The following is a 22,980-nucleotide window of genomic DNA, read 5'->3' on the forward strand; positions in this document are numbered from 1 at the left end:
AACTCTGTATGTACAAACTCATTCTTTGCAGCACATTTTTAACAGCAAAAGGTTAGAACTAACCCAAAGTTTTACCAGGGCGGTTGCTTAAAAAGACTGTGGTACATCCATATAATAATAATGGAACACTATACAAAAAATAGGAGGCTGTCCACGGAATATGGACAAATCTCAAAGGTGTATTGTCAAATGAAAAGCTGGTACCAAAGTGTGTACAATATGTTTCACTTTTGGTAAAAATGAGAAAGAAAATATATGCATACACAGTAGAATAGATCTGGAGAAATAAACCTGAAATGGGTTACACTGACTGCCTTCAGGTGGGGAAATGGAGGGTCAGAGATAGGGAAGAGATGTGTTACTGCATTATGAACTTAAATCAAATTTAAATTGAAGATTAAAAACCAGAACAAAATCCAACTATGAGCTGAAACATACATTCTACATACAAACTCAATGTATACATTATATACACACAGACACTACACACATGCATACATGGGAAGACAAAGGCAGTGTGGCTGAAAACACTGTTTTCTGAATGGATCTGTACCTTCTGGCTTTGAATAGTGCTACTGTTCCAAATCAAAATTCCTAAAAGGGTGATTTAATTTTAAAAAATGAAATTGTTGTTCAGCATCAGGTCAAGTCCAAGAATATAAACAAGTGGTTGAGTTCAATAATAATGTTTTTTTCTTAGACACTAGTTTTGATCAATGTGGTCTGCTTTTCTGTGTGGTTCTAAAGTATTTCTGAGGGCAATTACAAAAGAGGAGTTCCAATAACATTCTGTGAAATGGTCGCTTGACTGGAAAAAATAAATTACTTGTCAAAGTGACTACTCTGAAGACTAGCTAATCTGGATGTGTTAGGTTTCGTTACTATTCAGTCATACCTGTAAGAATGTTTTAGTGAGCCCAGTGATGGCAGCAGAATAAATAAATACCGCTCATTTCATACATAAATACAGACCAAAATGAAATGAGAAAAGAAGACCAGAAAATGGTACCATCCAGTGATACTGTGCTAATACTAAAAACCACAGTAAAATGAGTGAGCACGGAATACTTTGGGAGTTTCCTCAAAGTAATAGTGGGGGAAAATACAGATGAACTGAAATTGGCTTTGAGTGCATATTACTGAAGTGAGTGAATGAGTACATCTGTTTCCTACTATTATTTATGCTTGAGATTTCCACAAAAAAAATCAGAAAAAGAAAAAAATGTAACAAAATATATAGCTTTGGAATATAATCATATCTTAGGGCTACACAGATGCTTATAATAAGCTAATATTTTTGTGCAATCCTCCAAACATTGATACTGTCTAAAGAATGGTAGATTTTAATAGAAATGAATTAACCTTCAAGGTTATACGTCAGCTGATGGTACTTGGCAATAACAAGAAAACCATCCCAGTTCTGGAAGCAGTGGCTACTGGTTGGGAAATGATTTCATCTCTGTTAACTATATTAATAGATTTAAGCAAGTAGAGTTACAGCCATTATCCAATTATTTTTAATGTTAAGAAAGTGTTTTTGAAACTGTCACTGTAATAGTTGGCCATCAAATTTGACTAAATGTAAATAATCTACATATTTCTGTTGTTTAGTTACTGAGTTGTGTCCAACTCTAAAAATCTACATACACTTATGTGTTAAATAATAAGTGTTTTTTAACTTGGTATTTTTGTGGCAAATATGGTTGAAGAATGATAGTGAAATACACGGTACAGGTCACAGATTTTATCTATGGAGTCAGTGAACTTCACATTGAAAGGTGAAGCTGCTGACAGTAAGAATCACCTTTCAGATTTTGGATTTATAGTCAGCTGTACTCTCCAGTTTACCCCTGAGGACCAGCAGCATGAAGATATAGCCAGGTTCCTGAAGCATACACTCAGTCAGGCCCACACTTTCAATCTTGGTTTCTCTGGCAATATGAAATCAAGTGGATCAGATCTGGCAAATGCCAGATTTAGGATTGGGCCAAGTTGTGTCCCCCTCCAGGCTAACTTCTCATCAATCAGTTAAACTATACTTGCTCTTGCTACCTTAACAAAACGAGAAAGAAAAAGTGAAATAACAAATAGTAAGGATATCTTTTCTCTAAATGCAGATATTTCTGAAGCTCTTTAAAGTCTATTGGAAGTGATATAACCACCACCTACTTAATATCCAGGTTGAGCAAAGTTTTAACTTTTTCTCCCATGTTTACTGGTTGTATACTTTGAGGGAAGTTACTTATTGGCTTCTCTGCCTAAATTTCACCAGCTTTAGAAGGCTCATGTCAATTACAACTCCTCAAATATGTCTTGAGGATTAAGTGAGGGACATTAGAGCTAACACTCAGATACTTTTAAGCACTTTAAAAACAGAATTCATTTAATCTTTGCAACCTCCCTATGATGTCTACATTCTACCCGATGAGGACCCATTAGGATCAGGATGTGAATCTGAGAGATCAGAATCGAAGTCTGCATCCTTGACAACTGCTCAGGACCCAGGACACAACTAAAGTTCAAGTAGTAGCTGTTCCTTCATCTTTGCTGCTTATAGCTAATCATTTGATAGATGAGGAAATCCAAGTAGATATTTAAAATAAAGCTTACTTTATTAAACAGTTGGAAAAAACCTTCCCTAGGGTTTATTTCTTAAGATATCATTAATATCTAAGTTTATACAGAACTGCAAGTGGAACTATACAAAAATCTATGAAAAACATGACATTTTAAAATTTGGAATTACCCAGTTTAGAATATCAAGTTTCCAGAAAGGGTGTTTTACATAAAAAACTTAAATAGATAAAATAATGTCTCTTCCCAATAGTGACAAAAATCATGAAACAACCTCTACTGAAAGTAGAATATTTTAAATGACCCAGATAAACAACTGTTAACATTTTCATCCAATCTTAATAAGAATAAGGTGAAGGTAATTTCCGTCTCAAGAAAAAGTGATTTATCTTAGAAAAAACATATATTCTAAAAATAAAAATATATATTCAATTCTATTGAAAGGCAACAAATAAAAAGATATAATCAAAATTTTAACTACATTCTCAAAAGATTAAGTAGAAGAGAATATCTACATCATTACACTTGAATTATCTACCAACAGTAAGATGTTTTGGCACATTTAAAAGACACTGAAAATTATTCAGTTGTGGATAGGTGTTGAAATGCATGACACTCCAAGCAATGAGCTTAAGTGTAATGAATCATCAGTTATCACATGAACCAAACAGCTGCCTCTGTCATTAACTGTAGGTAGTGTGAGGCTTATTGCAAATTGTTACCAAATCTCCACTTTATTGAAATAAAATCCAAGTTGAAAAATAAGGCTTAATCATAAAATACCCTGTGTCATCTGAAAACAGAAATGTAATCACATATAAAGCCATACTACTTTTTACAATTACCAGCATTAAAGAAATCTGCTTTCTGAAATTTCATTTGCCACCAGATTGCAATGAATTACTGAAATAAACTCATGTCATTCTAAATGAAAATGTAAACCATGGTGAGGATTTTAAAGTAAGACAAAAACCCAATATGTACTGAAATTAAGCTTATAAAATGCTATTCAATAATTCTAAAATTAATTATATTCCTGTTAACCCTAGTTATTGGTAGCATAATTTTCCAACATTTGTTCCAGATATTTCATTAAAAAATGTTTATGTTATAGTCTCCAAACAGATTTAGCAAATTAATGAAAATAAATGTAAAGGAAATTTACAGTGTGTGGTTATGTTTCAGTAGCATTTTTCTGTAGCTCTGTAGAGTATGCAAACAGTGGCAGAAGGTGGCAGTGCTGAGCTAAAAAAAAATAAATAAAATTTATGGAGCTGTCCCTGAAATCTTAGGTAGTCCACAGCCCAGGGACTCTAAGTTGATTGTTATAGACTTTATTATAGATACATAGCTCCATAAAACCAGCAAGCCTAAACTTTGAACTAAATGTTCATAAAATGATTAAAGGTTATTCAACAGGACATCAGGGCTATTCAACAGATTTGTTTTTACTCAGCAGATTTTAAGAACTATTTTACAGCATTGTCATCCTGCCTGATGAGTAATTTTTTTCAAAGTAGCAAAATGCATCTAACAACACAATAAAATGCAAACCTTTTAAATGGATCAATGAGACAGAAAGATCCATGCTGCTTACCATTCATCAGGAGAGCAGCCATAATCCTCAGGTTCAGGGACATGGCTTCAGAAAGCAAGAGGAGGGACACAAAGAAAGGAGAAAATAATCAAAGAAAGGCTGGAAACACAAAAGCATGAATAAGGGAAGTACTGAGAGATGGGTCAGTTAAGGAAATAAACTTTTAGCTGATTTGGAAAGAATGGCAGTTAGTATAGAAAGTATAATTTATGGTAACTAGGCAGATTTACAAAGTTGTTCTTTCCTCAAATAGCCAACTTGCCTCTTCACCATGAAATTTCCCAACTTTATGCACAGAAATCAGTATTCAGTAGAAAATATTAAACTTAGAGTTTAAATACAGGCTATAGCCAATGGAAAATTCATCACACAATGCATAATGAGAATAAAGTGCTTTAATAAAAAAAAGCATGTTACTAAGAACAAACTATCACACTGATAAAATCTACCAAGTGCACTTCAGAAACAAATTTGACTGCCATGCAGGGGTGGCTCTTTACACAGGTATAGTAAAGTAAAGGTTAATCACACTGCTACAGCTAAAGAGCACCACAGCGTGAAAGATAAGCATTTTAAAAGATACTAAAAAATGTTCACTTAAACCATAACTCAGCCGTTAAACAATTTATTACATCCAAAAGAAAACATTCATCAATACTTCATTTTCATCCATTAGCTCACTGGAGCACCAGATCTAGGTATAAGCTTTCAATTCAACCAACCAGTGATGTAACAGAGGGGTCCGTAATACATGACACAGCAGATTTTATTTTACTTATTTATATATTTATTCACTAAAATTTTCTTTTTATTGTTTAGATTTTTTTTCTCGCTATCTTGAGACATACAACACTGTGCAAGTGTAAGGTATACAGTGTGATTTGATACTAATATAGATTGCAAAGTGATTACCATCATGTGCCTGTGTGCTAAGCTGCTTCAGTTGTGTCTGACTCTTTGTGGCCCTATGGACTGTAACCCACCAGGTTCCTCTGTCCATCAGATTTTCCAGGCAAGAATACTGGAGTTGGTTGCCATGCCCTCCTCCAGCAGATCTTCTCGACCCAGGGATTGAACTTGCATCTCTTACATCTCCTGCATATCATAGTTTTAGTTAACACTCCCATCCATCACCCAATTACCATTTCTTTTTTTTATGGTGAGAACACTTAAAATCTCCTCTCTCAGCAGCTAAAACTGATTTCCTTATCTCTTGTTTCTTTCATTATACAAGGTCATTCAATAGTTTTCCTTTAAATTAAATTTATTAGATGTAGGTAGAGTTTAAAGATGCGGAGTTCAGTATAACATCACTGTTTTTGATAAATATACAATGTTCACTGAAAACTGGGGAAAATCCTCTCACTTCCTAAGTGGCCCCTATTTCTTACCCTTCCACCAAACTGGCCATGCACGGACCTCATCACTCTAAGGTACCTCCAAAGCATCAGCTGTCTCCGGTGCAGGCTCCACCCACCACCTTCACTCCAATCACAATGGGGGCAGTCTCCTTACTCACTGTCCTCTCTTCTACCAAAAGATGTTTTCAGATGCTTGAGGGGAAGGACTAAATGAGCCCTCAGTGAGCCCAGAAAGAGCCATGGCCTCCTGCCAAGCTCTGTGAAAACTAGCTGCAGCCCAGTGCTCTAGGCAATCACTTCTCATCAACTTCAAGGCTTAGATGAGTCCCTGAACTACAGGAGGGGAGGGTCAGATGCTACCCAAGCAAAAGCACGGCACCAAGGTTCTGCCAAGTTGCCCTGGTGGTGTTCAGCAGCCCTGGATCTCCTACTGGGGAAGGGCTGGAGCCTCAGAGCTCAAGGCTCAGGGCTGCACTCCCCGGGTGTGGTTCAACCTTGGCAGATGTTCAGGGCTATTTTGAATGAGATGAGCAGCGGGCGATCCATACATCTGTTACTTTATTCTGTCTGCATGAGTTTCCTCAAGATCACTGCTCTAGCAGCTCTGATATGTACCTTCTGTCTGGTTATTTACCATGGGACGTCAGTGCTGTTACATCTGCTTGGTAAGTACTTAAACTCATTCTTGATCTCAGTGTTAAGCATCCCAGGGCCTGGTCTTAGTGATTAGATCACACCCCTCCACCCTGTCCCCAATCACAGCCTCATATAGACCACTGTACTGCATTATGATTTTGTAATTGTCTGCATGATGATTTAATTACATCCATTAACCTCCAGTGAGACTATAAACTTCAGGGGGGTGGAAGCCAGGTGAACTTTGGCTGATCCTTAAATCCCCAACATCTAACAAAGTACTACATACTGTACAGATGAACACTTGTTGAGGCATGAGAATAAATGAATGGTTTTTACCCAGCTTTATTCACCAGTCACAGTGAGAAGTGAGATACATTTATTGGTTATAATATAGACCTTGGGGCGATTTTGATAATTGTGAGGGTTCTCATGGTGAATTTCCTCTCAGACGTAAAGAAGTCACCGATTCTTTCAGCAAACATTGCTAAACAAAATATTGTCAAGTAAAACTACTCACATGCTATTTTCACATGTAAATAAAGATTATAATTAGGAGCATTTGGTATTCACTTAAAGGGAAAAAGTCAATGAAATGTTTTTAATACTGATTAAAATGACTTGCCCATATGAAAATGTAATATTAATTTCCTTTACAGACTCTTAAAAAACCAAAACAAAACAAAAAACTTTTCCCAGTTCATCAGCTCATTCTAATAGTAAGATTTTAAATTATCAACAAAGACAGTACTTAGGACTGTAGCTGAGAATAGTCACTGTATTGAGAATTCTACCCACTGAACATAAAAACCTCATTACCTATTTCTGGCTTTCAAGTAACTGTGATAAAACTGAATTAGTATAAGAAGTAACTTGTTGAAATTATGCTTTAGTAAATGTTTAACAGCAGAATTTCTAGTTTGTAATAAGTTAAATTTATAAATATGATATCCCATTTACATTTAATTAAAATCTAATGAAACAGTCTAACAAGTTTAATCATGGTGGTACTTCTGACAAAGTTAATCTTTACAAAACAAACATCATTGCTACGTGTGTACCAGGTGTGTACAAATCTCGTATTTCATTGACCATCATGAATCCAATTTAGGGCCAAAGTTAAAAGAAATGAGGGAAAACTTACTAAGACTAAATTTTGGAGCCTTATTTTAAGTGTTAAATATTTTCTTCCTACAAATCTATAAAATGCACTGAACGAGGCAAAGATTATACTATCAAGAGACTTCAAGTCTTGTCTTTCAAACTGATAAAAGCCAACAGAACTCATCTTGGACTCTAAGGTAGAAAGAGATTTTATTTTCTCAAAAAGTGCTTAAGAAGCATCAGCTCTGAAATCATAACCCCAAAGGCATTTGTTAGTATATAAAACTATGTTATTTTCCTTTGTTTTGCTAAATTCTGAGGGGACAATCTCTATGTTTTCTTCTTCTGGAGGTTAAAGTATACACGTGTATTAATAAGAGCTCCCCATGTTAAACAATGTAACACACTTCCATGGGCAGACGGGACAGCATAACCATGTCATGGTTCCTTTAACCCAAGAGCGCCCAGAGGAAATGCACACAGAAAGGTGGTTCTCAGTCATTTCTTTTTCCTGTGGAGTTTGACAGAATTAAGTAATAGCTGTGTGTCTCTCCTACTGTAGTCAACTGAGTAGTCTAAAGTCTCTGTTTCTCTAAAGCTTTCATGTATCAACAACTCTCTGCAATGCTGACATCCCAACTGTCCATCAGAAATGCTTAGGGGAGGGGATGGGACAATTACTTCCGGTGTCAATAACTTTACGAGTTTTCTAGTATTGTTTCTTAAAGAAAAGGAGCCTTTGGACTTTTAAGTATTGTATACATTTATCATATTGGGTGAGAGTCTGAGGTTTCTGAACTGGAAACTTCCAGAACATCTATATCTCTATGCAGGTACCATAAATATAAAGTAATAAAAGGAAAAAAAATTCAATCAGGGTTAAGGATCCTATAAGCACATACATGATTTACTGGAAGTAGTTTAACAAGTTTCACTCAACAAGGCTCTTGGTATTCTTGAAAATATGATACATTATCCAAAGAGAAACCCATTTTTATTTCATAGTTAAAAACTGCAAATAAAGGAATCACTATTTTTAAATTTCTAAACATCACAGAATTTCAGATCTGAAAAGAATCTTGGAGTATGGAGGTCTCACCATACTCGTTTTAAAGAGTTCGGAATATTTGAATGGAACTGTCTAAGGTAATACAGTGAATTAATGACAAAGTTAGGACTATGACGCCAGTCTTGCAACTGCAGCTCAATGTTAAGAGATGTGGATTTTCCCAAGAGGAAATTTGTTTCATTGGAAACAATCTAAATCAGGACAATACTTACCTCTCTTTAACATTTACCAGTCTCAAACCCAGTCTATCATAATATATAATACATGTGTTCATGACAGTATTACCAACAGACGCATGAAGAACATTGTTCGTTAGAACTACTGCCTATAAGTGCTTAAGAACTTGTTCCAGGAATAAGAAAACCTTGTAAAATGCAAAAGAACACCTAGCTGTTATTCTGGTTCTCTGTTCTGACAGGTTCACAATCAATAATTACTAATTTGAAGAACTGGTTTATTCAACTGAACAAAGTAAAAAACGCACGTCAATTCCCAAAACAGAACCCTCTAAAAATAACATTTATGAATGCCAGCAGAATGTGCATAAAAACAAACATCACCATAAATTTGTCACCAAGTGTAATACAACAAACTCTAGAATCACAATAGGCTCTTCCTTCTCTCATCAGGGATAACTGCGGGTCAAACACTTAAGTGCAAAATGTCAGAGAGTGTGGCACACCTCTTCTGTACCAGCAGGAAAACAAAGAGGCCTGAAACAACTGGGGGAGGAGAGAGGAAGGTCTCTTTTGTCTAAAGGAACTGGGAGATTTTCAGATAAAGAGGGAAGATGCAAAAGGGTATCCCGCCCTGGAAATAGATAGTAAGCATGCTTCTTAAATTAGCAGCTTGTCCTTACAGTGTAAAATAGCCATTCAGTCAAATGTATTTTTAGCTTCACTTACCCACAAAGTTTGAAGTCACTTTCAGTCATCCTTTCTACTAACCCAAAGAACAGGGATAGCTGCCTCCATCTATTCCCCTTTACAGACCATGTAGGGGAGTAATCACATACTTTTAGAATTTTTTACCAAGTGGTTATTTATTTATGCTTTTACCTAAGGGCATTTTCATAATTCAGTACACTATTTTTATACTAGTTTACTGCTTAGAGACAGAGCAGGAGTGGGGAACGGGTAGGTACAAGCCAGAAAAACCCCAAAGCAAGTGTCCTTGCTTGCATGATTAAGATACCAGTCTTTCGCTGGGAAATTTGGTAAAAGGCCAAGATCAATCAACCAGAAGGATGTTTCATCTTTGATCATGACTTTTCAGGAGATGTAGAAATTAATTTTCTCACATTACCCTATAAAGGATTTCAAAAAGGAGGCTTTTGAAGTTTAGGCAAGCATACCTAGAAGTAAGATAAAAATGGGTACTCAACAAGCACATTCTGAAGGATAGATTCTATGACTGCAAAGAGGAGAGGTGATAAAAAGAAATCGAAGGGCTAACTTTCTCAGAGAAACAATGTGCTTTAACACAGGCAGGCCGCATGGTGGGTTTATGGCAGTGGAGAGGGAGTGTATTTATACCTTATTACCAGACAGAGATCTGCAGGGCAGCTCTAAATACTACAAGATTATTGGGTAGGGCGCCTACCTCATAGTAATTCCAAATGAAAAACAATACCAAGCTATAAAACATAAAATGTACATGTATGCTAAAGTCAAAATAGCTGCTTTCTAGATTAAAAAGAAAAAAACACCTTTCCTAAAAAGAACTCGCCCAGTTGTACCAAACTGTTAACACTAATTAAATGTGTACATCATAACTCTGATTAAAGGGAAAAAACTCACCCGTAAGCCACTCCAGCTATGGTGCACTTCTTAAACTGCATTACATTGCATGTCAAAGTACCAGTTTTGTCAGAAAATATATATTTCACCTAAAAAAATTAAAAATTTCTCATTTCAGAGATCATTTTAAGCCAGTCTTTTATTGAAGGGCTTAAAAAAAAAAAAACACCCTTTCATTATTATTCTTTTAATCAATTTTGTTACACCACAGGGTCACAATGTACTGTGTTGTGCTTAGTCACTCAGTCATGTCTCACGCTCTGCGATCCCATGGAATGTAGCCTGCCAGGTTCCTCTGTCCATGAAACTCTCCAGGCAAGAATACTGGAGTGGGTTGTCATGTTCTCCTCCAGGGGATCTGCCCGATCCAAGGATCGAACCCAGATCTCAAGCACTGTAGGTGGATTCTTGAATGGTATTAACTGACTACTTTCTGCACATCATCAAGGAATATTTTCAACTATTTCTTCTAGATTTTTAGCAGTGAATCATATATGAAATGAAATTCTCTCAAGCTAGCAGAGAAACTACAGCCATACAGAATCTGTCTTAACAGTCTGAATTTGCACTAGTAAGTGCCTCTATTGTTACTTAACATGCGCTTGCCTGCATTAGTTGCTTCAATTCTATTAGACTCTGCGACCCCCTGGACTGTAGCCCTCCAACTTCCTCGGTCCATGGGATTCCGAGCACTAAAATCTCTTTCAACACTTCTCAACAAAACAATTATGGGATTGGTGATGGCTTGCTTGATTAAAAATAACTTCATACAACATCTGAATTGGTAAGGAAAAAAAACAGCTTTGGTTTAAATGCTACCTTAAGAGTAAGACTTAGCAAATGGCAATGGCATAAGAAGAGTAGAATCCTTTCTTAGCTAACACATATAAATGAATTACAAATATATTTACTCCTTGGAAGGAAAGTTATGACCAACCTAGATAGCATATTCAAAAGCAGAGACATTACTTTGCCAACAAAGGTTCGTCTAGTCAAGGCTATGGTTTTTCCTGTATTCGTGTATGGATGTGAGAGTTGGACTGTGAAGAAGGCTGAGCGCCGAAGAATTGATGCTTTTGAACTGTGGTGTTGGAGAAGACTCTTGAGAGTCCCTTGGGCTGCAAGGAGATCCAACCAGTTCATTCTGAAGGAAATCAGCCCGGGGATTTCTTTGGAAGGAATGATGCTAAAGCTGAAACTCCAGTACTTTGGCCACCTCATGCGAAGAGTTGACTCATTGGAAAAGACTCTGATGCTGGGACGGATTGGGGGCAAGAGGAGAAGGGGGCGACAGAGGATGAGATGGCTGGATGGCATCACTGACTCGATGGACATGAATCTGAGTGAACTCCGGGAACTGGTGATGGACAGGGATGCCTGGCATGCTGCGATTCATGGGGTTGCAAACAGTCGGACACGACTGAGCGACTGATCTGATTTGATGTGAATACAGTGTGAATTATAAATTTGAAATTCCTGTTTGACTTGTACAACTTCATTGATAAACTTCCTCCCCCCCACTCCACCTCCTTCCTTTCTGATCAAAAGCTATGAACAATTTTAATACTGGGAGTTTATAACTCAAAAGCAGCCAATACTCTATATACTAATCAGATTATATACTAAAGGACATCTCTCTGTGAAATACCTTATCCTGAGAACAGAATATTCACTAAAAATGAAAATTGACAGTTAGGTACTAACATGCACTTATTTATGCCAATCATTCAAAAAATGGAAAATCAGGAGCTGTCAATTCTAAAGTTGTCACATACAGCGGAAATTACACCAAATCTGACTTCCAGTTCAACATATCAATAAGAAATTTAGTTTACCTGGCCAAGTTCCTCATTCAGATTAGATGTTCGAGCCATAGCAGCAGTGTCGGTTGGTTCATAGTGCATGTCAAGATCCTTAAAAGAAAAAAAAAGAGAGATATCATCAAATACAACTCATAATAAGAGATTTGAATACAATTTTATTTAACTGGTGAGCTATGGATGTAACACTCATCTCTTGCCATCTCTAACCATTTCATTATTTCCTAAAAAATACTCAATACAGAGTATCATATTTCTTAGTAAGGACAGACCAGATTGAAGTCAGAGCACGTCTCTGGAATCAGGCAATCTTGGCTTACTATCATTCCACCATTTCCTAAATAAGTGACCTACTATAAGGATTAAATTAGATAATGGAGGTAAGGTGCCTCCTCTAGTGTCTGACACAATGCTTTATGTGAGCTAAAATAACAGTAACTAAACACTGCTCAAATAATTAAGACTTCAAATCCCTGAAAAAAATTACCAAAGGAATTCCATCTTGTTGTACTGTCTTGACCAAGTTCCTTCTTACACTGTATATACTTGAAAATAAAGTATATGCAAGCCAGGGTTTTTATTGACAAAACCAGGGTTTACTGATTCATATGTCAAATGAAAGGACCAAATCTGATCTTCCCTGCACCCTTCCCTTCAGGCTAATCAACACCAGTTCTGGAATAGGCACCTCGTTTAAAGAAGGATAGTAAACAAATATGGGCAATGTTTAGAGAGTGGTGACCACAACAGGGTTGAGATGGAAATTATGTCAAATGAAGAATTGGAAGGAGACAGAGAATATTTAGTTGGGGGTGGGGATGATAGAATAGGCATGGTAGCCAAGTTCAAATGTTTTGTAAGGTTGTCATCTGGAAACGAGATTAGCCATTTTCATAAAAGATCGATTGGGAAGAACCAGAAGAAAAGGAAGGCAGTTACTCATCTCATTTTCACCCAAGGAAGAAGCTGCTTGGTAAGAGACATTCTGTCAGGAATGTCAGAAAAATCTCTGTATATCAGAAAGCAGTTGAAAAACATAAGCCTTCTAGGTTCATTCAAAACTAAAATTATGTAATTATTTGAAACAAATATTACTTTTGAAAATCCAAATTTAAAAAAGTGACTAGTTATTTGATTTTCATAATGAGCTACTTGTTTCTATATGTAGAAAACCTTCAATAAGTTTTTATTGTACTTATACAAATTTTATTATATAATTTTTTCAGCAACAAATTGAGCTATGCTTCCAACTCACTCCAGATTTCTAAATTAAACTGATCTTTACCAATGAATTAGAGATGAAAGGTTGAAGTGGATCATTCACCATTGGAAAGACAATGAACAGTTGCAAAAGTAGCATATTTTAAAAATCTTAATATTGTTCATATTGAAAGATTTTCAAATGATTGAAAAATCAAAAGATACTAAAATTTCTCAAAATAAAAAATTATACTTTCTGGTAGATTATGTTTAAAGACTTAATTTACATAAATTTATTAATTTTAACTTTGGTGAAAATAACTGAAATTTAGTTGAAGAAGAGTAACATTTTATAAACAAAATACTTAGGAAACAGATGTCTAGAACACTTCTCTAAGATTAGAAAAAAATAAGAAAAAAATTAAGAATACAAATTCAAGCACAGCTGAAACTGTTTATAGTGTAGAAAAATAAACTACGAAGATGAATTAAAACATGATAGACAACCTGGTTGCTGTGAGAAGTTAATAACAACATTATTTCTATAGTGCTCAATTGTTTATAATGTTGTCTGCTATGTCACAAGAGTCCCTTGATTTATATAAATATTGTGAGATGCAAGTAAAGCTTGTTTTACTATTCCCATGTGACTGGCCAAGAAAACAAGTCTCAAAGAGGTCAAGCAGCTTGGCAAAGTTCATATAGCTAGTGTATTACAGAATTAGAACTAAAATCTAGGTTTTAACTCTAAACCCTATGGGTTTCCTCAACCACAGACCTATTTTTCCCGAGCATGTCTGGTCTGTAAACTTGTGTGATTCTGACATGAGGATTCTGTTATAATTTTCACACGTCAAATGAAATTTGTTATTGTTAGATTATAATTAGGCTTATAAATATTTTGAAATGTAGTCAATAAAAAGTAAGGTATAAATAAGATATTTTTTCTGAAAGATCAAAAGATTCTATCAAGAAAGAAAAGACAAAAATGTATGTTGAGCATAATGAAGAACAATAGTAATTCATATTTACCCAATTTATGAAGTATGCCTGGGTAAATTTCACCACTTCTAATGTCACCAGTAAGCTGATAGGAATGAGGTTATTGAAAAGGATGATGAACGTCAAGAAATTCAGTCCAAAATTATTAGCACCACCATCTATTGGGGAAGGTAGAAAAAAGGTCATTTACAGTTTTATATTTTATTTGTATTAACCAGAATTTTAGCATAATAAGAATTTTTCATATTATGTATCTAGAAAGTTGCAGAGGGACACTGTGCTGATAACATATTCATATTATCAAATACAGTCTTCAAGATGGAATAGCATTATTTATATTCAAGATGTTGTGAACCCTATTAAGAACTGCATAATGGTACTAAAAAGAGAAAGTGCCACCAAATATTTCAAACTCATTCCAAACATGAAGTTTAGAGGTATTAGGGACATAGAAGTTTAGACAGATTAGTTGAGGTAGAATCTCAACTAGGTAAAACAAATTTTTGCAAAGCATTTCTAACTTGAAAGATGTCTTAAAAGCAAACAAACAAAATAACAGCAGCAAAACCAACCCAAATAGCAAAAACAGTGTAGGTCTGAACCCTAGGTAAATTATATTCTTATTCTTTAATAATGTAAATAAAACAATTGTCCCAGATAAATTGTAAAGTATATGAAGAAACAAAATGATGGTAGTCTTAGCAGTTCTGATGTTGAAACAGCAAACCAATGACTTATTAAAAATCAAGACCCTTGAAATAACTACAAGGCTAAATCAATATCATAAAGAAAAAAAACAGAAAAAATATCTTTTGTCATAAAATTTTACTCGAATTTGTTTACACACTCTTGGAACTTAAGTATTTATTGGTCAAGTGCTCACCAAAAGGAAATGTAAACTTATTTCCCAGAAATATTCAGTAAAAAGAGAAATGCTAGAAAAGGAAACTAATAGTACTTTCCCTAAAAAAAGATGATTATCAACACAGAACTCACTGCAGTTATGAGTTCAAATGAAAGTACATTAAACGTTTTAAAACATGTAAAATACTTTTTGATGATTTGAATATAATCAATCTACTTTCTTTACCAGATAGCTATATAACCACTTGTGTTAAGAATAAAAGAAACCAATAAATTTAAAATAACATTAATAATATAACTATTTTAGAGTAACCACTATATTTTTAAGGATTCTGAAATTTTAGAGATTGTAACATTTTACCTAACTTTTACTGGAAAGTGCACTGAAAAATAAAGATTAGATGTCCTGTTATCTTGGCAACAAAGTTTTCTTTTTAGAAACAGGAAATTCCAAAATCAGTTGTGAAACAAACACTTGTTTTTATGAAAGTAAAAATAAGTACAATAAGCACTTCAATGCTCACAGTTTAGATTGAGATACCAGTCCCTTCCAGAATGCCTTCGATTCCAAATGGCTGAGCCCACAGAACAGACAAGAGACATGGCAATCAAGATACAAAATAAAATCAAAATTTGTACATTTGTAATCCTTTCGACATTTGAGAGTTTAAGTGGTGGACTTGTTGAATTCTGTAAAAAGAAAACAAAGATGAGTAGTAATGAATGTGTACAAATAATCTAGTAATGTGTATCTAGTATTTTGGTGAGCATGACAAAGTCATAACTCAAAATCTACATACGATTCAACACATGAGATTTATGCAGAAAACAATCAGATGTAATAAGCTGTCAAAAGTTGACCACCTCTTTTCCTGTACTACATCATGCAGTCCTTTTTCTACGACATGAAACAACAAGAAAGAAGAGAAGGAAATAAGATGCCTTTTGAAGACATAGCTTTCGCACTGTGGCAGGTAAGATGCAACTACCTAAGAAAACAGGGTGGAAGAAGACCTCTAGCATTTCAGCTCTCAGAGAGAGGCAGAGAAGGTGACCTATGACCCATAGCCAGAGATGTGGAAATTCCAGACTATGAAGACACTCTGGTTTCCAGGTTTTTTGATGGTATTTAGTAATTGTTGTACTTAGCACAGCAGTAATCTAAGTAGTGCTGGCTATCAAGAATCATTACCAGCAGTCCTGCTTGCCTGTGGATAACATCTTTGTGCCTTTACAAGGAACAGAGTTATCAGCCCAAAAGCAGATTTTCATTTAGTATCTTAAGAATGAATTTTCCACACCCATGGAACCACTGAACACTCATGATACCTTAATGTAGAGAAGGAGCACCCATAGTCCTGTGTAAACATTTTAAGTGCCAGGATTAAAGCTAATTAAAAATGGTTTCACATAAAAATGCTGTGAAAAAGTAGTCAACATCTGACTCACAAGTTTTTCTTTCAATTCTATTTAAAAAAATAAAATAAATTCTAAAATTTGATCATTGTAATAAAATTATAAGATAAACACTTTAATGCAGAGCACTCATCATTAAACAGACAATTTTTGCCAATCACTACAATTGTTAGTAAATGCTGCCAATGGACTGGTATACAAAATCATTAGGTGTTCATGCATTGGTGATCTCTGGTGGAACTTTCTAGTGTTCTTGCATGGAGTAAGCCATTTCACAGCCCCACCTATTGAAGAATGAGATCTGGATGCAGAGTGTAGGGCTCAGGTATCTATAACAGATGGTCCGCTATATTTATTAGGACTATAGCATGGAGAGCTACAGACAGTAATTTTGAAAACACCTAGGTCCTTAAGGTTTTCATAGATAAAAACCTCACCTGCATTAGCTTGGTGTCATGTCCAGTGTAGACAACTATTCCATGAACCCACTGTGTATTTCTCAATTGAGCACCTCGCAGAAGAATCTGGTCTGCTCCCAGGGGAACAGTGCTATGACAGATTATGTTGACATTAGAAATGACATTTCCCAAAATGCTTAAGAACTCTACAGCCACTATATAGTTCTAAGAAAGTTTCTGTTATGACAATAACCCTTTTTCATTCTTACTTTATTTTTAGAACAGAAGTAATTTTCCTACCAATAAGAATAATTTTCTGTATGGAATTCAGAGGCTCATTCTCAAGCCTGTTGAAGACTTTTCCTGATTTAGCAAGCCCATTTAGGTTTCTGAGATATTTAGGAGTGGTAAGATTAGGGGAGATCTGTTTCCCTTCCCTCACCTTCCTTCAAGTTAAAAATAGCTTTGTGCAAAATAAAGGTACAAAAAAAATACACAAGGTAAGAAAATCTGTGGATCTCATCAGATACTTTGTATTGCCACCCACAACCCCCCATCCAGAGATTAAGTTTGTATTAAAATCTCTAGACCATTCATTTATTGTATTTGAAGATCAGTTTTCTGAGAACTGTGAACACATTTTCAATAAATGGTAGCATCTGAAAGTCTTAAACACTCCTTTGAAATGACAGCAAATTGAGATTCTTCATTCCAATAGGACTTAAGCCACATTTTTGTGTGAATAAGGGCCAAGCTGGGTCTTTTGTGGATTTTTTGCAAGGCTACCCATGATGGTAAGTTGTGGGTTAATTAATACAACCTCTCACAGAGCTATTACAAGGGTACAAGCTATCACAAATACAGTGGGATTCTTAATGGAAACATGCTATAAAAAACTTAATGACTCAAAGATTCCTATTATTATTCTTCATTTTACTGATTAAAAAAAAAAAGGTCAAATATAATGAAAAAATTCATAAAAAAAAACTTCCAGAAGAAAGAGGAAGCCATTTCCCCCAAGAAAAGTCTCCAGAAACACAGAATTTGTTTGTCAGAGAAGCAAAGTAAGACTGAAACTTTCATTTCTGGTGAGATTTTATAATCCAGTAGGGGATCCAGTTGTAGTTTGGGGCTGGGACCTTCCTTTAGGAGCTACACAAATGTCACTGGCTCAGTTGAAATCAACCCAGATGGGTGGGTAATAACAGCTCCTGAAGCCATCTACTTAAGTGAGTACACCCTTAGGAATTTGTATTCCAACTTAAGAAAAGAACACAGCAACTATAACTCTCATTCCTTATGCAAAACAACATGCCTTTCAGACCCATTTCAAAGTTTGGGGTGCACTTCAGAAGCTCCTGGATTATGCGCTAGGGCACATAAATGCCAACTGTTTCTCACATATCTAGGGGTATGACCTGGCAACTGTCAGCTCAGCATCTGTGGTATAGATTGATTGGAATGAGAGACACACTCTACAAAAGCAAAAACTACTTTTCAATTACAAGGACTCAATAAGAATTAGTTATTAGTTTTCATCAGAGCTGGAATTCTGAAGTTCCTAGCAATAGACAATGACCTTTATCCTTAATATGATTAAAATACATTCATTCCAAACTAAAGGGGCTCTGAGAACACTAGGTAATTACTGTAAAAGTCAAATATGCTACAAAGATATGGAAGATCTATGTCCACATTTCATGTAAATTAAAGCATATTATATAAATTCTATCTGCACCCCAAATCTTGGCACCATCATATAAAGTTTGTCCTTCGCTGTATGCATTTGCTTGGCATCAATTTGCTGGGGAACAGATAAGAAATGGAAGCTGGCCAGTTAGGAACATCAGACTACAGAAACTTTACTTGCATAAATGGCCAAATCTATCATTAGTCTATAACCATATATTCATGGAAAGATCACTCTGAAAAATTTACAACAATATATAATTACTTCAAAACTTACAGGAAGACTGGTGGATCTGTTCAGGGTATTCAATTGTCCTTTATATTTAAATACTATAATACTGGAACTACAAAATACTGAAAGCACTGATAGTCTCTCAGGCTGGCGGGGTGAGCTAGAGCATTTAGCTACATTTAGTTGGCCACTCCAAATGCCCACTAGAAAAGAAGGGAGGCAGAGGAGACCCTGCCCTTCCTGCTAAGTTCTGCCTCATTTCTTTGCTCCCCTTCGTAACAAAACTCCTTGAAAAAGTTGTCTATTTTTTAACTCCTTCCATTATCTCAAACTAACTCTCATCAGGATCTACCAGTCCTAACAGAGCTCAAGGATTTTCACTTGCTAAATCCAGATGTAGGTTCTCAGACTCACTGTACTTGATTTCATTGTCTTCAGTCACCCGTCTGCCTTGATATGGGTTTCTTCACTCTCTTGGTTTCTATGCTACCAATTTGATCACAGTCTGTTTTGCCAGTCCCTCCTCTCAGTCTTCATGCTGTCCTAAGATAGCCCTCCCCACGTTTCTAACTGTACCCGTTCATCCTCGGTGATTTCTTCCAATCCCATGGCTTTAAATATCTATGCCAAATACTCTTAGATTTATCTCATGAATCTGGACCTCTATCCCGAATTTTAGGCATATGTGTTTTAACTGCCTCCTGATATCTCTGTTTGGACATTACAAACTTTTTAGGTCCACAACCAAACAGCTGATATTGCCCCTCAAAAAATGCCAGCTGCTCTGCATTTCACTCAGTATAACACCCTTACATTGACATACAAAGCCTGGTATGACCTGGCCCACTGTTACCTCTCTGTTCTTCTATTACCCTCTTCCTCAATCATTCCACTCCAACCACACTGGCATCGATGACATACCATCATCAATCCAGGTACTTTCCCTCTTTCCAATGATGTAACCATACAGCTGATAATTTGTACTTTCTATTCCTTCTATCTAGAATCATCTCCCTTCAGATATTCAAATATTGACTTCTTTATCTCCTACTTACGTTTGCCCCAATGTTACCTTCTCAGTGAAGCAATATTTGCCTTCCTGCAGCCATATTAACTAAAAGTGATTCCCTCCCAAGAATTCCCAATCTCTCTTATTCTGGGTAATTTTTTCAAAAGCATTTATCATTTTCTAACACAGTATAAAAATTTCTTGTCATTTTATTGTTGGTCTGTTTGCCCTTCCCTTACTGCAAGAAAGTTGTTTCTCAAGGTCAGGCAGATTTGTCTGCTTTTTCCATTGCATCTCCTTAAAATCTGCAACTGACCCGGCCTCCTGGGTACAGGGTGACTGGATGAGGGAAGAGGCAGGAAACAGGAGGGGAAAAGAAGGGGATGGAGAATGGCAGGAGGCAGGTATAAAGGTGACTACAGATAAAATAGCCTAGAAAAGGGCAAATGCAGTTACACAGAGAAGACAAGAAACTATCCAGCACAACGAACCCCTGTGGGCAGAGTCTGAACTCCTCGAGGCATTAGAGATTCCAGGAAAGGACCCAGGTCATAGAGAATGGCTAAGTCTATAAGGATTTTGGCCAAAGAAGAAACCACTTAACAATGTGCCAGAAGCCTGGCATATCCAGGAAAATATCCAACCCCTCGGCTGACGGGAACCCTGGGAAGCCTTCAGCTATATGAGGTGAACAGGGTTAAGAGCACTTTCACAAAAGAACTCTGGGTAGAAGTAATACAAAATGCTGAAGAAAGAGAGTTTGCGTTGTCAAACTTAGAGAATAAGAAAATATGTACCTATTTCAGTAATACCCTACAGCAGAGTGACTTGTGTGTTTTTATGAAGATCAATTTACATACCTGTGTCCATCAAGCCGTATGTTTCCAACAAAATCATAGAGATGTCTATTTGGACTTTCACACTCAATTCTGCCAGACAGTCTCATCAAACTGTCAATGTCTTTTATATCTGATGTTGCTGGTAAGCCCTGTTTAGAAATTTGTAAATTAGCATAGAGTATATTAAATAAGTTCTATGTGGGAGGGAGCAGGGAATTCTGAATTCATCCACATCTTAAAATCTAAGAGATCCCACTCTTTTAGGACAATTATTCCCCCCTCTCTTTGTCAGATCAAAACTAGCGGATATCTTCCTCTCAACTTGCACATAGGTTTTTCTTTGAACGTAGGTATTTAGGAGAACAGGGCAGATTTTGCGAAAATTCTAAATATCTTAGAGAGATTATAAACTAGTCTGCAAGGATATTTTGAATTAAAGTCTTCAAAGAACTGTTTGCTTCCAAAAATAAGATATTTAGCATTATGCAGTCTAAATCTGTCTGCTGAATCTCAGAAAGGGAATGTAAAACAACTAGAATCTATGCCAAGAGAGTAGTTATGTTTTTATTCTTTCAGGCCATGGAGGAGGAAAACTCCTAAACAGTTTCTCCCTCTGTCCACCAAGCATTGGCGGGCACTGAGCAGCCTTCACTTCCCGTGGCAGGTAGAGTTCAGGTGCTGTGATGAGCCTCTGCTTCCACCACAACCCAGCGTTCCCACGTCATTTTCACCATTTGTCTAGAACCCAAGAGGATACTTTCTTTAATGTCTCTTTTAAAACTTTAAAACCTTACAGTGACTTCCTATTAGGAAAGGTATGAGAAATAAATACAGAAATCTAACCAATTCTCTGAGATTAGGGAGCCTTTAGGAATCTTTTACATATGGCAAAACCAAATATGGGCCAGGTAAAAGGGAAAAATAAACAAGCTAACACATGTAAAAGTACTTAGAACTACTAATATTATCAGAGTATTGGTTTTTACATAAAATATTAAAAATATTACAAAATCGTTCCTATCTGATGAATCGTATTTAATTAGGCAAGTAAAACTGAATTTTCCATAATACTTAACTCTTCAGTTTATAAAACCACTTCACTGTGGCTCAATGAGAAAAGACTTGCAAGTGAACAGAACTGCCTCAACTCAAGACAATAATATTAAGAAATAAAGCTATAGGGGTTCAGAACAAAACTCAAAAATGTTTCACTTTTGCATGATTCTTATTTTGAGCTAAAGGCAGTGGAGATCCTGAGGGTTCAAGAGAAACTACTGTCCCTCCCTTATCTATCTAAAAGAACTTAAATTATGGGTTTTTCCCAGAGAAGAGTTATTGCAAGAGATAAACTTTATTTAAAGTGGGCCCATCCATCTGGCAGGACACACATCTAATTACCAAACATCTGCTCTTATCATCCTGTAAATGACCCTCAGGGCTTCCCATTACTTAGCTCAGATTGGCATCTCTGTCTTTGAGCCTCTCATGTATGTGGGATTCCATTATGTATGAAATTTAATTTGATTTTTCTCCTGTTAATATGTCTCATGTCAATTTCATTCTTAGACCAGCCAGAAGAACCTAGAAGAGTAAAGTTTTCTTCCTCTCCAAAAAAGTTCTCAATTCCATGTAAGAGAACATACGTAATAATTCCATAAACCGATATTTGATCTTACCTGTCTAATTTTCAGGTTTGTTTCACCATCTAAGTTGGATGTTTCAATGTAGCACATGGCCTGGGGCTCACTGTTTTTTTTTTTTAATGGAAAAGCACAAAGATTTAGTTGGGGAAGGAAACCATAATAATAACTTATTTAAAATGCTTAGACTCACTGAAGCCTTTCATTGTAAACAAAGGTTTAGTTACCTAGTTTCTTGATATCTTTCATTCTAACCACAAAATGCTGTGAGGCAGAACCCATGCATGACAACCCATGGATCAGATGTTCAGCCAGAGGACCCCAAAGCAATATCCTGACAACAATCAGTACTGACCTTCAAGATCATGTAAATAATTAGATTTGTCACACTATACTTAAATCTTTCCTCATATAGACACAACACAGACTGCATCTGAAATGTAAAGCAGCTTTGTGTCATATCTTTAGCTCAAAAATATCAAGTGAGATCTCATGCTCATAGCCCACATGTAAATTGATTAAGAGATGGATTAGAAAATTCCAGATTGTTGCTTCTATAAACTTGCATTTGCACGTTTGGGTCGTATGATACTGCATCTTTAGAAAAAATGAATAGGCTTATGTGGACCATAATATTCAAATTTTAAGGCTACTTTAAAAAACTGTATGAACATATTTTACAGTGAAAGTGGATATACACTTTCTTTCCCTTATTTTTTCTGTTCTATTTC

At 35.9% G+C, this 22,980-nt stretch overlaps 1 protein-coding gene across 9 annotated transcripts in view; it reads right to left on the bottom strand.

Annotated features, from left to right (window-relative positions):
• ATP8A1 (ATPase phospholipid transporting 8A1) overlaps positions 1-22,980 on the bottom strand; it is a 236,394-nt gene that overhangs the window by 146,365 nt on the left and 67,049 nt on the right. For 6 of the 9 annotated variants that reach the window (XM_061420035.1, XM_061420032.1, XM_061420034.1 and 3 more), the window contains 8 exons: positions 22,286-22,355; positions 20,631-20,758; positions 16,880-16,991; positions 15,551-15,716; positions 14,193-14,320; positions 11,976-12,053; positions 10,141-10,229; positions 4,172-4,216 (listed from right to left, as the gene is read on the bottom strand). In XM_061420035.1, coding sequence (XP_061276019.1) covers positions 4,172-4,216; positions 10,141-10,229; positions 11,976-12,053; positions 14,193-14,320; positions 15,551-15,716; positions 16,880-16,991; positions 20,631-20,758; positions 22,286-22,355 — 816 coding nt within the window. The remainder of the gene's footprint in view (positions 1-4,171; positions 4,217-10,140; positions 10,230-11,975; positions 12,054-14,192; positions 14,321-15,550; positions 15,717-16,879; positions 16,992-20,630; positions 20,759-22,285; positions 22,356-22,980) is intronic. The other 3 variants (XM_061420038.1, XM_061420037.1, XM_061420036.1) reach the window with 1 other exon arrangement.

Source organism: Bos javanicus, chromosome 6, assembly GCF_032452875.1.
Source record: "Bos javanicus breed banteng chromosome 6, ARS-OSU_banteng_1.0, whole genome shotgun sequence".
In the NCBI taxonomy this organism is placed as follows: domain Eukaryota; kingdom Metazoa; phylum Chordata; class Mammalia; order Artiodactyla; family Bovidae; genus Bos; species Bos javanicus.